Source organism: Thalassophryne amazonica, chromosome 15 (assembly GCF_902500255.1).
Source record: "Thalassophryne amazonica chromosome 15, fThaAma1.1, whole genome shotgun sequence".
Taxonomy (NCBI): Eukaryota; Metazoa; Chordata; class Actinopteri; order Batrachoidiformes; family Batrachoididae; genus Thalassophryne; species Thalassophryne amazonica.
The window spans coordinates 45,604,603-45,619,372 of NC_047117.1; the positions used below are offsets into that span (position 1 = coordinate 45,604,603).

Consider the following 14,770-nt stretch of genomic DNA (forward strand, 5'->3'; position numbering starts at 1 on the left):
AAAAAGTCCAGGCGAGAGAAATGGCCAAAAAAGCCTTAGACCCAGGAGGGTTAATCAAACGAAATGCTTTGCATATAATCATTTCATTTTATTGAAATGTGTTATTGTAACTGATGTGTTTAAGTGTGACTGCATTATTAATATTGTTGATGGTGAAATATTCACCATCAACAATATTAATCAAAACAGTTAATGTGTTTAAATAATTGAATCATTTGTGTCTGCACTGTGACAACATAAAATTTTCTGTGAGGTTACACACCCTAAATGGGTGGAGTTTGGTGACGTCAGTCCCCTTTAAAAAGTTAGAACAGAGTCTTGCCGCTCGCTTCTCTGTCGGCAACTCCCTCTCTGCCGCCCTGCTCTCCTCTCTCTCTTCCTTTCTTAAACAATTCATTTTTATTCTTGGGCCAAGGCCCCATTGCTAAGCTAAGCTAAAGCTACCATGTGGCATTCATTCTTTGTTCACTTTTGATAATTTTAACAAAGTTTAACCTGACGCTTTAAGGTGTGTCAAGTCTTTTGAATTTTTACAAGAACTTCCAAGCTGAACTTTTCAAATTAATAGCGAATTTACAGAAAAGCGACTCTCCTTTTCTGTCAGTGATTTCGTTTTTTCAACGCTTTTAAAGTTTTAACTTTTTCTTAAATTCACAAAGATTTTTAATCTGGCTCCAACAAACTTTTTAAAAGCTACCAGAAACCATTTTCAACAAACACCTTCCGCCTCTGGGTTCCTGCAAGTTGACGACGGTGCTGATTTCAAACCATCAGCCATCCTGCCGGTAAAGCTGACACAAGCCTTTGGGATCGCCTGGGGAGACCGCTGAGTTAACCCCTTGACCCAAGTGAGCACGACGGAAGGACAGACAGGCGGATCCGTCCGAACCACCTTCTCAACGGACCAGCTAAGTGATCCAGTTAAAGGTTCCAGAAAAAGGGTTTGTTGTTAATGGATACAAAGTGGCTCCTCATTATTGTTCTTCCTTTTAAACATATTCATATATTTTGTTTAATATTTTTCTTAATAACTGGCTTCAAAATTCATCATTAAATTCTAATCAGATTTATTCACAAAGTCTTTAAGCTTTATCTCTCTCTCGCTCTCTCTCTCTCTCTTTCAACGTCTCATGAGTAAGAAAATTGTTTCCATGAATGAACTAGTTTAATCACTATCCACGAAAATGCCAGTAAATTATTACTTGTAAATAAATTGTAAATATTTCTGCTGTGGTTCATTTTGTGTTCAGAAGGAAACCCTTGGTTAATTGTATTGTGAATTCACTTTCATATCAGACTAATTAATTGAGACTGATTTAATTAAATTGAGTGATTAATTCATTTGAGACCGATAAATTAATGAATGTTTAAATTAATAGGTGGTGCCCCGAATTATAATTAAATAATAAGTATTAAACCCAAAATTGTTAATTATTTTGGTGACTCATCAGATGGGGCTTAACCCAATCTAATTCAATTTCGGAGTATATATATATATGCAGCGTTATACATATAAACACACATGGCTGTGTGTGTGTGTGTGTGTGTGTGTGTGTGTATAATTTGTTTTGGAATTCAGTTATATTTCTGTTGATGGGGCCTTAGTGTGACCTTCAAATATTCAGAGGGCTTGTGTAATATCGCCCAAGAGCGATAAAAAAAAAAAAAAATTAGCAGCAATAGGACTGGCATCTTGTCTGTATCAACATGAAGGTGAACATGATCCTACACAATGGCCAGATGTTCAATATCCTGATATTTATTCCTACCTCATAGACATACCAGGTATTTTTGAAAGTAAATTGTATTTGTATTTTGTAAAGCATTATACTGATCAATGTGATGCACAATCCTCTTGACAGGTCATTATTATGCTTTATGAAATACTGGCCTGTTTCAAATAGGGCCATGCTCTATTTGCCCAAATTTTGCATTCTATGTTTTGTTTTAATATTGTGATTTCTTTCTTGCTTTGTTGGTACAACCCACTGCCATGATTCATAGAATGAAAATAAGAAAAACAATGTGACTTTTTAACATCTTAATATTGGTCAAAATTAGCCATCCTTGAACTTGTCCAAGGTCTGTATCCCAAGACTGTTCCCTGTGAGTTTTGAAGACCCTAGCAATAATAGGACTGAACTTATGCTAAGCGCATACAGATGGACGGACGGGCGCAAAGCCTTCCCAATACCTGATGACCATATTCTGATGGCCTCGGGTAAACACTCACACACCATAGCTCACTATGACCACTTGGTCCATAAAACAAGTTCAGGGCTCACATTGATGGTGAGTTAATTATTGATTTTTGTGTGTTTTGTACAGTGGATAAAGATGAATTATACTTTTACTATACTTTACAGATCTTAACATGACATTAGTAGTAAATTACTATCAGCTTTTTCCACTGATGTTGCAGTAATGCCTCAGTTTCTCAAAGATAACACCACTGTAAAATACAGAACAGCTGTTAAAATGCAACAATAACAAACACAAACTTTACTACAAAATAGAAGTCAATAGCGTTTCTGTATACATCCAACATCCAGCCATGACAATGTCTAACCTCAGGAGTTTCACAGGTGGCTGCGTTTTCATCTGTCTGCCTCTCCTCCTCCTCCAGCTCCTTAATGCTCTGCTCCAGCATGTTGGGCCAGAAATCTCCCTCAAAGTAAGGCAGCTCACTGGCGCTGGTCAGATGGTCCTCTGTTGCCTGTTTGAAGATGTCCTGAAAGGGTAACAAACAATGAACCCATTGTGTTATAACTGTGTACATTTATCATAAGGTAACCAATTTATTCAATTGATCAACTTTTACTTTTTTTTGGTTTATATGTGCATTTTTATTTTTATATTTGCATTTTTCAGCCATTATTACAAGACAGACAGGAAACTGGGAATCAAAGATGCAGAGACTGATGCAGCAACAGTCCCATGCCAGGATTTGATCCTGGGGACACTGCAAACTGCATTCTGCTGTATGTGGTATGCACCAGAACCCCCTAAACCCAGAGTGCCCCCCGCCCCCCCCCACACAGAAGTTTAACAGGGTCACGATGAAGAGAAAGACAAAACTACAGACAACTCAGAGCGGACGCCCGAGTTGGGGTAACCCTCATTACATCCACCAACTCTGCACGGGGTTTCCATTTGTACAAATCACCTACATCATATTCAATGTGGAAGGTTCCGGGTTCAAGGCCGCCCCATGCCCATTCGCTATATAACGTGGAGTCACATCAAGAAGGGCATCTGAAGTAAAACTTGTCAAAATCAACATGTAGACCCACCTCAGATCAGCTGTGGTAACCCAGAGTGAAAACGAAGGAGAAGCTGAATCAAAATTGTTAGCCCCCCCATGCTAATAGTCAATTGTATATCCTTTTTGCTGGATAACAGTCTGCAGTCGTTTGCTGTAGTTTCCAACTAGTTTCCAACATGTCTCCTGAGAAATCCCAGCTCATTCTTTGGTGAATCTCTCAAACTCCTCCAGATTTGATGGTCTTCTGGCATGGACCTTTGTCTTCAGTTCACCCCTCAGATTTTCAATGGGATTCAAGTAGGGCTAAAACAATTACTCGAATAACTCTATTACAAAAAATAATCGAGGGCGAGGCAAATTCTGTGCCTTGAAGCTTCGTTTAACGTTGTAATACATATGCCAGGCCTGTGTGAGGCGCTGTAACGTCCCAAGGGAAAAAACAGAAGACTAGAGCATGCGCTCCACACTCTCACGAGCGCCACTAGCTTAGCTTATGGCAGGCTAAAAGTGGACGCTCTCGTTTCGACCGAACGTCTTGCCAGTTTCTGGGTATTCCGTGTTACTACGCGCCAGCGGCTGATGTGCTTGATGAATTCCTGTGCAAAAAGTAGTTCCCAGATAATTGTGATAAATTCCTGTGAGATAATGAGTATATCTCATCTAAATTAATTCTAAGATTTACCAGTAATAAAATTATAAAGATAACTGAAGTTTTAAGTGTGGCTGTAATAAATACTTAAGAAACTTAAAGTTTATGAGCAACTTCACCTGTTATTTCTCAAGCATCGACACGATGGAGTTTGATGCAGACGAGTTCAGAAAGATACGACTGGAATGTTCTGATGACCATTTACAGTTGGCGATGAAAGACTTGGGTGTTAACTTCATGTTAAAGTCAGAACAAGAAGCTGTACTGAAAGAGATCTATCTGGGAAGAGACACATTCTGTGTGTTGTCGCTCCAACGAGAGTGGCACGCTGAGCAGGGTGGCAAAAGTAGTCCAGCGAGCTCAATCTGTGGGTGCAAGCTATCCCACAATGCAAAAACAGCAGAGATGTCAGTCCAATGAGAGCGGCACTCTGAGCAGGGTGCATGCGCTCAGGCCATGTAACAGCTAATAATTTAGCCCTTAAAGCTACCACTTTCCAATGTGACACAGTAAAATAAAGCCTTTCAAGAGAAAGAGGGTCCACATTGATCATCTGAAATAGACTTACTGTGCATTTAAAGCAAAGCAGTGTGTTTGTCTATTTTTAAAAAACACACAGTCCGCTCAACGGTGAGTGACTGTTGACCAGACGGCTGGATACCCGCAGTCGAAGCCGCCTGCTGCCTCTCTCTGCCCGGTGTGAGGGGCTGTCAGCAGAAGTCCACTCTTTCTTCTAGTTTGCTCAGACTCGCACTAAGTGTTTCGCTTTTTTGGGCAACACACAATGCTTCACAAACACGTTAACTAAAAAAAAAAAAAAAAAAAAAAAAAAAAAAAACAACTGACTGCAAGGCTTGCATGTTCAACCTCTAGCTGAAATGCATTTGCTGAATCGCAGAGAAGGAGGGATTAAAAAACATTTCACATAGGGACCCTGTACACCAACATTAAAACAAACAACCTCAAAATGTTTAAATTTTACCCGGAAACCTCGACTCCCCAGAAACCTCGAATCAAAACAACAGAAAAATCCCTAACATCAATCTTATATGATGCAATTTTTAAGATGAACCCGACCTCCCTGAACTCCCTGGGGGCTGTTTGAGACCAGGACCTCAGGATCACAATTTCTGACGAACAATGGGGTCGCATACTTAGTCTAGTCCATACCTCCTCTATATGTGCTAGGCACAAACCTTTACAGTGCACGATCTTACACAGGAGCCATTTCACTAATGCAAGATTAGCTAAAATGTACCCAGACAGGACTCTTGCTACAGTTGTCAATTGTCCCCAGCAGATCACACCCCCCCCCAACAGGAAGAAACCCCCAGCAGAACCAGGCCCAGGGAGGGGCAGCCCCCCGCCGGGACCGGCCGGGGCTGAGGGAGAGAACCAGGAAAAAGACACGCTGCGGAGGGGAGCAGAGACCAACCACCAATGACCAAACGCAGAGTGGTGCATACAGAGCAAAAAGAGAAAGAAACACTCATGAGAACCCCCCAGCAGTCTAAGTCTATAGCAGCATAACTAAGGGATGGTTCAGGGTCACCTGATCCAGCCCTAACTATAAGCTTTAGCAAAAAGGAAAGTTTTAAGCCTAATCTTAAAAGTAGAGAGGGTGTCCGTCTCCCTGATCTGAATTGGGAGCTGGTTCCACAGGAGAGGAGCCTGAAAGCTGAAGGCTCTGCCTCCCATTCTACTCTTACAAACCCTAGGAACTACAAGTAAGCCTGCAGTCTGAGAGCGAAGCGCTCTATTGAGGTGATATGGTACTATGAGGTCCCTAAGATAAGATGGGACCTGATTATTCAAAACCTTATAAGTAAGAAGAAGAATTTTAAATTCTATTCTAGAATTAACAGGAAGCCAATGAAGAGAGGCCAATATGGGTGAGATATGCTCTCTCCTAGTCCCCGTTAGTACCCTAGCTGCAGCATTTTGAATTAACTGAAGGCTTTTCAGGGAACTTTTAGGACAACCTGACAATAATGAATTACAATAGTCCAGCCTAGAGGAAATAAATGCATGAATTAGTTTTTCAGCATCACTCTGAGATGAGACCTTTCTAATTTTAGAGATATTGCGTAAACGCAAAAAAGCAGTCCTACATATTTGTTTAATATGCGCACTGAAGGACATATCCTGATCAAAAATGACTCCAAGATTTCTCACAGTATTACTAGAGGTCAGGGTAATGCCATCCAGAGTAAGGATCTGGTTAGACACCATGTTTCTAAGATTTGTGGGGCCAAGTACAATAACTTCAGTTTTATCTGAGTTTAAAAGCAGGAAATTAGAGGTCATCCATGTCTTTATGTCTGTAAGACAATCCTGCAGTTTAGCTAATTGGTGTGTCCTCTGGCTTCATGGATAGATAAAGCTGGGTATCATCTGCGTAACAATGAAAATTTAAGCAATGCTGTCTAATAATACTGCCTAAGGGAAGCATGTATAAAGTGAATAAAATTGGTCCTAGCAGAGAACCTTGTGGAACTCCATAATTAACCTTAGTCTGTGAAGAAGATTCCCCATTTACATGAACAAATTGTAATGTATTAGATAAATATGATTCAAACCACCAAAAATAATCGAAGGCTGCAGCCCTAGATTCAAGCCAGGGCTTTGTGCAGGCCAATCAATAACATTCACTTTTGTCTTCTGGAAGTAGTTCTTCACCAGGAACGATGTATTTTTTTTGGGACAAAGCGACAACCCAGACCCAGGGTTGCTGCTGACTGCTTGAGATTTTTGTTCAAAATCTTCACGTGTCCTTACTGCTTCATGATTACCTCAACCTTGAGGTTTCCAGTTCCACACACACTGAAGCATCCCCACAGCATAATACTCCCACTATTGTGTTTTGATGTGGAGATGGTGTTCTTTGGGGCCTCGTCCTTCATTCTCCAAACAAAACCAACATCTCAACAAGAGCCCTAGTTTCATCCATCTGACCAAAGGACACACTTCCAATATGCATAATCTTTCTCCAGGTTGTCCTTAGCATACTTCATTCTGGCTACTTAATCTCAATGCAACAAATAGTGATAGTGATAAATTTGTTCCTTCTCACCTTGTAGTCATGCACAATCTTCTCTGCAACAGCACTATCCAACGTCTTCCTGTACCACTCCTGCAGCATCTCAGGTGTTAAGATCTTCTGGTCAGGAGGATGGCAGTGGAATATGTAGTCATCCCCTTCACTAGGTGGACATGCCCAGATGTGGGCCTGGACATACCTACAGAAAACGCATTCCAAATAAAATGGCTAAGATGACAATTTATGGCCGAAAAGTAAACACCATTTAAATTTGTTCTTCAGACATCTGTCATTCAAGAAAAACAGAAGCAGAATTAGGCTTACCCAAGCTTCTTGACATAATCCAGATAGCCAATGAGGATTTCACTGCACACTGTTGTCGTCAGAATCTGAGGTCTAAAGACATCAACACTGTCCAGGTATGATATGTACACCCGCCTGTGGAGAGAAGACAAAACTGGAGATGAAGAAGTGTGCCCTGAAATGGTCACTAACAGTATCAAGACAAAAACGTACTACAGCTCTGCTCAAGCACACAAATTGTTACTTTGTGTTTTGTCATACAAGCTGGTCACATGTATTCTTTTGTGAGGAAATACCTAAAGAAAACTGGTTAGTCTGCACATGTAATTAACTATACTGTATTCTTCCTGGCAGAAACAGCAGGGCTTCGGGATCATAACACCTGGGCATTAACAATGATGTGGAAACACACACGACTCGATCATCGCTAAACAGCATGGTGCATCATGCAATGTAAATAAAGGTGCTAGTCACATAATTAGAATATCATGAAAAAGTTGATTTATTTCAGTAATTCCATTCAAAAAGTGAAACTTTATTATATTCATTCTTTACACACAGTGTGATATCTTTCAAATGTTTATTTCTTTTAATTTTGATGATTATAACTGACAACTAATGAAAATCCTAAATTCAGTATCTCAGAAAAATAGAATATTACTTAAGACAATACAAAAAAAAGGATTTTTAGAAATGTCGGCCAACTAAAAAGTACGAACATGTACATCACTCAATACGTAGTTGCTCCTTCTGCCTGAATTACTGCAGCAATGCAGCGTGGCATGGAGTCGATCAGTCTGTGGCACTGTTCAGGTGGTATGAGAGCCCAGGTTGCTGTGATAGTGGCCTTCAGCTCTTCTGTATTGTTGGGTCTGGCGTGTTACATCATCTTCTTCACAATACCCCATAGATTTTCTAAGGGGTTAAGGTCAGGCGAGTTTGCTGGCCAATTAAGAACAGCGATACCATGGTCCTTAGACCAGGTACTGTTAGCTTTGGGACTGTGTGCAGGTGCCATGTCCTGTTGGAAAATTAAATCTGCATCTCCATAGAGTTGGTCAGCAGCAGGAAGCATGAAGTGCTCTACAAATTCCTGGTAGATGGCTGCGCTGATCTTGGACCTCAGAAAACACAGTGGACCAACACCAGCAGATGAGACGGCACCCCAATCCATCACTGATTGTGGAAACTTTATACTGGACCTCAAGCAACACGGATTCTGTGCCTCCCCTCTCTTCCTACAGAGTCTGGGACCTTGATTTCCAAAGGAAATGCAAGATTTACTTTCATCACAGAACATAACTATGGACCACTCAGCAGCAGTCCAGTCCTTTTTGTCTTTAGCCCAGGCAAGATGTCAAGTCAGCAGTTTTCCCCGTGATTGTGTAGCCTACAGAACTAGACTGAAAGACCATTTAAAGGCCTTTGCAGGTGTTTTGAGTTAATTAGCTGATTAGAGTGTGCCACCAGGTGTCTTCAATATTGAACCTTTTCACAATATTCTAATTTCCTGATACTGAATTTGGGATTTTCATTAGTTGTCAGTTATAATCCTCAAAATGAAAAGAATTAACTTGAAATACATCAATCTGTGTGAAAAGAATGTACACATTATACAAGTTTCACTTTTTGAATGGAATTACTGAAATTAAATCAACTTTTTCATGATATTCTGTTTATATGACCAGCACCTGTAAATCCACGGAGAAATTCTCGTGATGATGTTGTCCCAAGGTCCTAATGACATGAAATTTCTAGCTTGGCACACAGAGTATATTATAGCAGATAACTAAGAATCATTCAAATCTGGTTACAAGCACCAAAATTTGACTGTGTATACCTTTTGGTACAAATTGTAGAAAAATAAAGTTAGCCATTTGAATTTTCAATAAGGGGCCAAGTAGGGGTCAATTGAAGAACTGCATGGGGTCAAAAAAAATGTGCCAATCATATTGAAAGCTATACCACATTATGTGTCTGATCACAAAGATTCCAAAAAGGTATAGTTTGAACTATCTATAACTGAATGCTCTGGAGTTATGGGGTAAAAATAGCAAGAATGGTGACAAAGGGGTCAAAAGTTAAAGTTGCTCCAGTTTTGGTAAAACTTGGTGCAAATTAATGGTTGAACTAATAGGATTGACAAATGGAATAGTTCTGACTGTCTTGAATGTTTGGTCTCCAAAGTAAAGGTCAAACAATGTCGACGTCCACTGGATTCTATGACATGTGACATACAGTATGTTACCCCGTAACATGACTAAGCATGACACATGGTGCAAACTATTCCTTTTTAAAATCCTACTAACTTAACCAATAATTTGCATCATGTTTTACCATAATTGGAGCAACTTTAACTTTTGACCCCTGTACAAACCGAAAGTGACCTTTGTCGCCATGCTTGCCGTTTGTACCCCATAACATTCAGTCACAGGTAGTCCAAACTATACCTTTTTGGAATCTTTGTGATCAGACACATAATGTGGTATAGCTTTCAATATGACAAACATTTTTTTAACCCCTATGCAGTTCTTCAATTGACCCCTACTTGGCCCCCAATTGAAAATTCAAATGGCTAATGTTATTTTTCTAAAATATGTACCAAAATGTATACACAGTCAAACTTTGGTGCTTGTAACAGAATTTGAAGGATTCCTCTGCAAATATTCTGTTATCTGCTGCACTAATAATACAGTTGGTTGCAATACCCTCATTGAGCAAAAACAATTCTCAGTTCAGATGTTAGGCCTACAGGCCCGAGGTCACCCAGTCTTGAACTTCCAATACAGTCGCTTGAAATTCTCCAGAAGAACACTTTCACTTATTACAGTCCTAAAAATAAGATGGTCTTATTCAGCTTGTGTTTTTGGGTGCTTTATTCTCATTCAAGTTGAGTTCCGTATAAAGTGTACCAATGTGGTGAAGGATAGTTTTCAGGAATAGTGAACAAATCAATATTAACCCAAACATTGCTTTTTGCCCTCTTTGATAGAGGGCGTGACTCCGCTCTCTAACGTCACTATATCCAACTCTATGAAGGAACAGGAAAAGTGATCATTAACGGTGGCCAGCACCCAGTTTTCTACCCCTGCAATTAACATTTATATAATGATTTTTGACATTTGTGTATCCATTCACTACTGTCTAACATCCACATCGCAATGCATTAAAGGTATTTTATTTTTCTCCACCCATTCTGTCTGCATGTGTGAGAATCTGGAGATGTTCTGCATCTTTGTGTGGTTTGGTCTGTTTGTGCCAAGTTTGTTGCATTTGTGCTTTTGGTGTTCAGGGGCACAACCAAAAAGCTAATTAATGATACTATACCAGGCACAAAATGTGAGTAAACTGCTTCTTTAGGCCATTGAACAGACTAGCATATGCAATGCAATTAAACATTAGAAAAATAGGTGCATTAATTGTAACAAACACTGCTGTAGCAATCAGAAGCTACAAACTAATCAATGCTACTGCGATAAGTACAAAACATGAGTTTCTTGCAGCCATTTCCTACAGCCACTGAATAGATGATTACATGTGAGGTGAACATGCAATGCAATTAAATGTTTGTAACATTGACGAAAAAGTCAAGTTCTTAAGGGAGCTAATAATTGTGATGCTGGTAGCTTTTGCTTTTTTGACTTTTGTTTAGGTGTGCAAAGTTAAATAATGTAAGCATCCATCAGAAAACTAGGATGTTTATCCTTAGTTTAAAAGACAACCACACACACAGACAAATTTTGAAGGAAAAGTTTAAGGGGGCGGGGGGGCGAATAATATTGTCCTCGTCTGTAAATAAATAAATCATACACATACCTTGTGTTGGGAACTGGGCATTTTGAGCCGTACTCCTGCACATGCATCCCAAAGAAGCACACATCTGCACCATCAATCTCCTCAAAGGCAAAAAGGGTTTTGGTTCTGTAAGGAAAGGCTCCAGGCATTTTACTTGTGTCCACAAACCTGGTGTAATGAAAACAAAAATATTTAAAATTGTGACCACTATGGCAACACAAGGTTTTTTGTGGGGGGACATACAACAACAAGGTCGTGGTCAGCAGACAAAGCCACAAAATTAGAGGTGCACCGATCATGCCTTGATCGGTCATCGGCAAAATGCGGCGATCAAAAGGACCGATCACAACAGTGCAGGCAGTAGCACAGGGAGCGCTTGGTCCTGTCATGACACGCCCAGCCAAGAGCATGTGTAGTTTCAAAATGGCTTCACCAGTCTGGACTTTTTTTGCGGTGTCAAAAATAGACACGAAATTTGCTATTTGCAACACTTGCGACTAGGGATGGGTATCGAGAACCAGTTCCTTTCGGGTATCGTTAAGAAATGATTCGATCCACCGACATCAATAAACTTTGTGCTTAACGATTCCGTTATCGGTCCTTCAGAGTGGCCGTTGTTTTGGGGGTGTTTGTCAGGAAAATGATCATTTCTCTACATTGATTACAGACCCTGCAGCAGGTCCGTGATCAACTTTTCTGCAGCGTGGCTTTGCTCTGAACCTTGAACCAATCGAAGCAGTGGTTTGCAGATTGAAGCAATGCTTTGATCTGTTGCTTCGTTTATACTTTCTTTCGCTTAATTTTCCCCCGCTAAAACCCTGAAGAGCATACATCTGAGTATTATTTACCTTTTCCATTTTAAACCGACCTGTTATGGTCTTCTGAAACACTTGATAGATGTATTTTATAACTTAAAAACGGGAGCGATGCTAACGCATTAGCATGTCTATGGCATTTTCAATGTTAAAAGTTAGCATTACGCATTTGCAGCTGTCATCACGTTCGGGTGCATTTGTTTTCAAATTTTAATTCTTAAATTTTTGTTTATATATTAATAATCTAATGCTTATTATATACAATTTTAGAGAAAGACAAAAAAACCCGAATAGAAACAACAGAAAATATAAAAGCAACTAACAATGAATATACATAAATAAATAAATACATACAGAAATAATTGTTTCCTGTGAACACCTAGTGACTCTTACACCTCCATTTCATCCCTGTCTTATTTAAGTTTAATGACAGTTTGTTTCAGTCAAACCATATTTTTAATGTGTTAATTTCTTCAGTGATTTCCTCCAGAACTATCTGCCAAACTAGAAAACTGCTGCATCCTAGTAAGAGCAGAATACTACTGGAATGAATTTAAATAAGGGAAGTTGTTTTGTTTTTTCTCACTAAATGGATACTGCACTCACTCCAGTTTATTGTCTGGAATAGTCCCAGATTGCATTTCAGAGCTTCTAGAATTCAAACATTTTAATAACTTCAAAGTGAAACACAGTTGTGTTTATTTTGGTTTTTGCTTTCCTCTGTGACGTAAACTCATTCTGACTTCTGATATGAGCTGGACAGACAAGGAGAGCAGTCGCCATCATCTAATGTAGTCCAGTGTGCGTGAGTGTGTATTTGTGAATCAGTAGGCATTTGTTTGTGGATTTCGCGAAAAGAATGTCTCAAAATTACGTCACAGAGGAACTCAATTCACAAATACAATTTCTAGTTTTACAAATGTAATTTTTTTTTTTTTTTTTTTACAAATTAAGTTTTATATTTGCAAATACAACATTATTTGCAAAGACCAATTTACAAGTTACAAATATGAAATTTGCATTTGTGGATATCTGAACACATTTGCAAATCAATGATTATTTGTAGATCACCCTGTGTAAAAGTAAGTCCGTTCGGCTGCTCCCTTGTTTGCACTCGGGATCGCCACAGCAAATCCAAGGTGGATCTGCATGTTGAATTGGTACAGGTTTTACGCCGGATGCCCTTCCTGACGCAACTCCATATTACATGGAGAAATGTGGCAGGGGTGGGATTTGAACCTGGAGCCTTCTGCACTGAAACCAAGCGCATTAACCACTTGGCCACCAGCAAACATGCTATAGCATTACTGTCAAAAAATAAATGAGGACCAAGACTATTTGAGCTCCACCATCCACATTCAAATCAACAAAATAGGCGTCACTTATTAAAAAGAAAAGTATATACACAAAAAGGAAGGTGGTATTCAATGGTTACCATATTTGTAGAAAAACAATTATGTTACAGTGTTTGCAATATGAGCAAATGTTTTGCAGTAACACCAGAGAACTGACCGGGTTTGATCCAGGAACCAGTTTTCCATTGAGTTTTTGGACACAGCGGTCTACACTTGCTTCATCAGCCAGCTCCACAAAGCAGTAACCTGCTGAACTGTGTGCATTTACAAATATTAATGAGACAATTTTAACCCCATAGAATGAGGGCTGTATTTTACATTCTCAACGTTCTGTAGGCTGTAACCTGAGCAACATGAAACATGGAAAAAAAAAAGAAGCTTGCTGGTAGAACAAAGTCAGTGTAATAAAACAAAAGTTGGCAGTTTATTCTAGTGTCTTTATTTGAATGCATGTTTTTTGTTTTCAATCAATCAATCAATCAATTTTTTTGTATAGCGCCAAATCACAACAAACAGTTGCCCCAAGGCGCTTTATATTGTAAGGCAAGGCCATACAATAATTATGTAAAACCCCAACGGTCAAAACGACCCCCTGTGAGCAAGCACTTGGCTACAGTGGGAAGGAAAAACTCCCTTTTAACAGGAAGAAACCTCCAGCAGAACCAGGCTCAGGGAGGGGCAGTCTTCTGCTGGGACTGGATGGGGCTGAGGGAGAGAACCAGGAAAAAGACATGCTGTGGAGGGGAGCAGAGATCGATCACTAATGATTAAATGCAGAGTGGTGCATACAGAGCAAAAAGAGAAAGAAACAGTGCATCATGGGAACCCCCCAGCAGTCTACGTCTATAGCAGCATAACTAAGGGATGGTTCAGGATCACCTGATCCAGCCCTAACTATAAGCTTTAGCAAAAAGGAAAGTTTTAAGCCTAATCTTAAAAGTAGAGAGGGTGTCTGTCTCCCTGATCTGAATTGGGAGCTGGTTCCACAGGAGAGGAGCCTGAAAGCTGAAGGCTCTGCCTCCCATTCTACCCTTACAAACCCTAGGAACTACAAGTAAGCCTGCAGTCTGAGAGCGAAGCGCTCTATTGGGGTGATATGGTACTATGAGGTCCCTAAGATAAGATGGGACCTGATTATTCAAAACCTTATAAGTAAGAAGAAGAATTTTAAATTCTATTCTAGAATTAACAGGAAGCCAATGAAGAGAGGCCAATATGGGTGAGATATGCTCTCTCCTTCTAGTCCCCGTCAGTACTCTAGCTGCAGCATTTTGAATTAACTGAAGGCTTTTTAGGGAACTTTTAGGACAATCTGATAATAATGAATTACAATAGTCCAGCCTAGAGGAAATAAATGCATGAATTAGTTTTTCAGCATCACTCTGAGACAAGACCTTTCTGATTTTAGAGATATTGCGTAAATGCAAAAAAGCAGTCCTACATATTTGTTTAATATGCGCTTTGAATGACATATCCTGATCAAAAATGACTCCAAGATTTCTCACAGTATTACTAGAGGTCAGGGTAATGCCATCCAGAGTAAGGATC

At 39.7% G+C, this 14,770-nt stretch overlaps 1 protein-coding gene across 1 annotated transcript in view; it reads right to left on the minus strand.

Annotated features, from left to right (window-relative positions):
• The window catches only part of LOC117525713 (CREB-binding protein-like), a 138,689-nt gene that overhangs the window by 29,320 nt on the left and 94,599 nt on the right, over positions 1–14,770 (minus strand). The window contains exons 11-14 of the mRNA XM_034187642.1: positions 11,074–11,220; positions 7,279–7,392; positions 6,988–7,153; positions 2,570–2,731 (exon numbers count right to left, since the gene is read on the minus strand). Coding sequence (XP_034043533.1) covers positions 2,570–2,731; positions 6,988–7,153; positions 7,279–7,392; positions 11,074–11,220 — 589 coding nt within the window. The remainder of the gene's footprint in view (positions 1–2,569; positions 2,732–6,987; positions 7,154–7,278; positions 7,393–11,073; positions 11,221–14,770) is intronic.